Consider the following 1,652-nt stretch of genomic DNA (forward strand, 5'->3'; position numbering starts at 1 on the left):
TATTTTGACTATATTCGTTTGATATGTAATCTTTTAAAATTAGTCGATCAGGCACAGCCAAGAGTGTAAGTTGTGTTATAGGGATGTACGTAAAATGCACTTTTTGCTGTTTTTATTGTTTTGTAATCTTTTTAGTACGGAGGATGATCTCAGATTGAGGTCGAAATATCGATTAATCATTAAAGAAATATATTTATTGAAAGATATAAAATATTTGGTTTTTATTTATGCGTGGCCTTGAGCTCGAAAAATTTAATAATTTAAATATTGAAGGCCGAAAAACAATAAATAAAAATTCTTTTAAATGTGTATGTACGTCTGTATTACGATGTACACTGGATACTATTATTGTGCTTAATTATGCACCGGCATTGGCAGTTGTCCTAACGAATTGTTAGCGAACTGCGAGTTGGTAAATTTGAAATGGCGTTTATCATAACATTTTAGCAATGCAAGTGAGTATGGATGGTTTTCTTTTAAGTGTATATAATGTACTTCCGGTTCACAAGTCGTGTGACCACATTCTTCGCAAACGTACATCTTAGCTCTACGTTCTTTATCGGCATATTGATGTTGTAAACTGTGCACTTTAAGGCAGTTCGATTCTAGTGAACAACGCAGGGTGAAACTCTTCTCGCATAGACTACATTTGTATGGTCGTACACCGGTAGGTGTTCGTGTGTGACGCTTTAAATTGAAGGTATCATTAAATCCTTTACCGCAAAATGTACACAGGTACCGTTTATTTTCTGAGTGACATTTCATATGACGGTTTAAAAGACGTTGCAAAGAAAAAGCTTTTAACCAAACGCGACAAACAATGTAAAAACACATTCTAGGTGTATCCGGGTTCACGTTTTGGCCTATATCTCGAGACCCTAGCCACCCAGCGGCAAAAAACTTATTCTGTACTAAAGCATATATCAACAGCTTCAATCTTATATCTATAATGTAAAAACACATCCTAGTGTTACCCTGATCCACGTTTTGGCCTATATCTCGAGACCCTAGGGGTATGAAGATTACCCTCTACTAAAGCACTCATCAACAGCTTTCATTTTATATCCATATTCTATAAACACATTCTAGGAGTACCCGGGTCCTCGCGTTGGCCTATATCTCGAGACCCTAGTCACCGAGGGGTATGAAAATTACCCTGTACTAAAACACTCATCAACAGCTTTCATTTGATATCCATATTGTATAAACACAATCTAGGGGTACCCGGGTCCACGTTTTGGGCTACATCTCGAGACCCTATCCTCCCAGTGGTATGAAAAATAGATGTCGGCCGATTCTCATACCTACCCAATATGCTCATAAAATTTCATGAGAATCGGTCAAGCCGTTTCGGAGGAGTACGGAAGCGAACATTGCGACACGACAATTTTATAAATAAGAAGATATGGTGTAGTTAAGTTGACCATGCATGCATACACAGGCAGGCGTTGGCTGTGTACAATTGTAGCACGTACCTGCTGCAAGCAAGTTGCTCGGGGTCAGGTCAGAAATGAGTTAATATCTTTTGAACCACAAAACTGCCCAACTTAAAATAAAAAGGGTTTTTTTAGATGACAGTGTATCGCATATTATATATATTTTTTTGAAAATAGATACGACGTGTGGAAACAGATATATAGCATTTTGAATAT

General features: G+C 37.3%; 1 protein-coding gene across 1 annotated transcript; it reads right to left on the minus strand.

The window, feature by feature from the left end:
- Positions 1-354: 354 nt before the first annotated feature.
- Positions 355-834, minus strand: LOC137235162 (transcriptional regulator ovo-like). Its single transcript, XM_067758309.1, has one exon. The coding sequence runs from the start codon at positions 832-834 to the stop codon at positions 355-357; it is 480 nt and encodes a 159-aa protein (XP_067614410.1).
- Positions 835-1,652: the final 818 nt, after the last annotated feature.

The sequence above is a fragment of the Eurosta solidaginis genome, chromosome X (genome assembly GCF_040869045.1).
Source record: "Eurosta solidaginis isolate ZX-2024a chromosome X, ASM4086904v1, whole genome shotgun sequence".
NCBI lineage: Eukaryota > Metazoa > Arthropoda > Insecta > Diptera > Tephritidae > Eurosta > Eurosta solidaginis.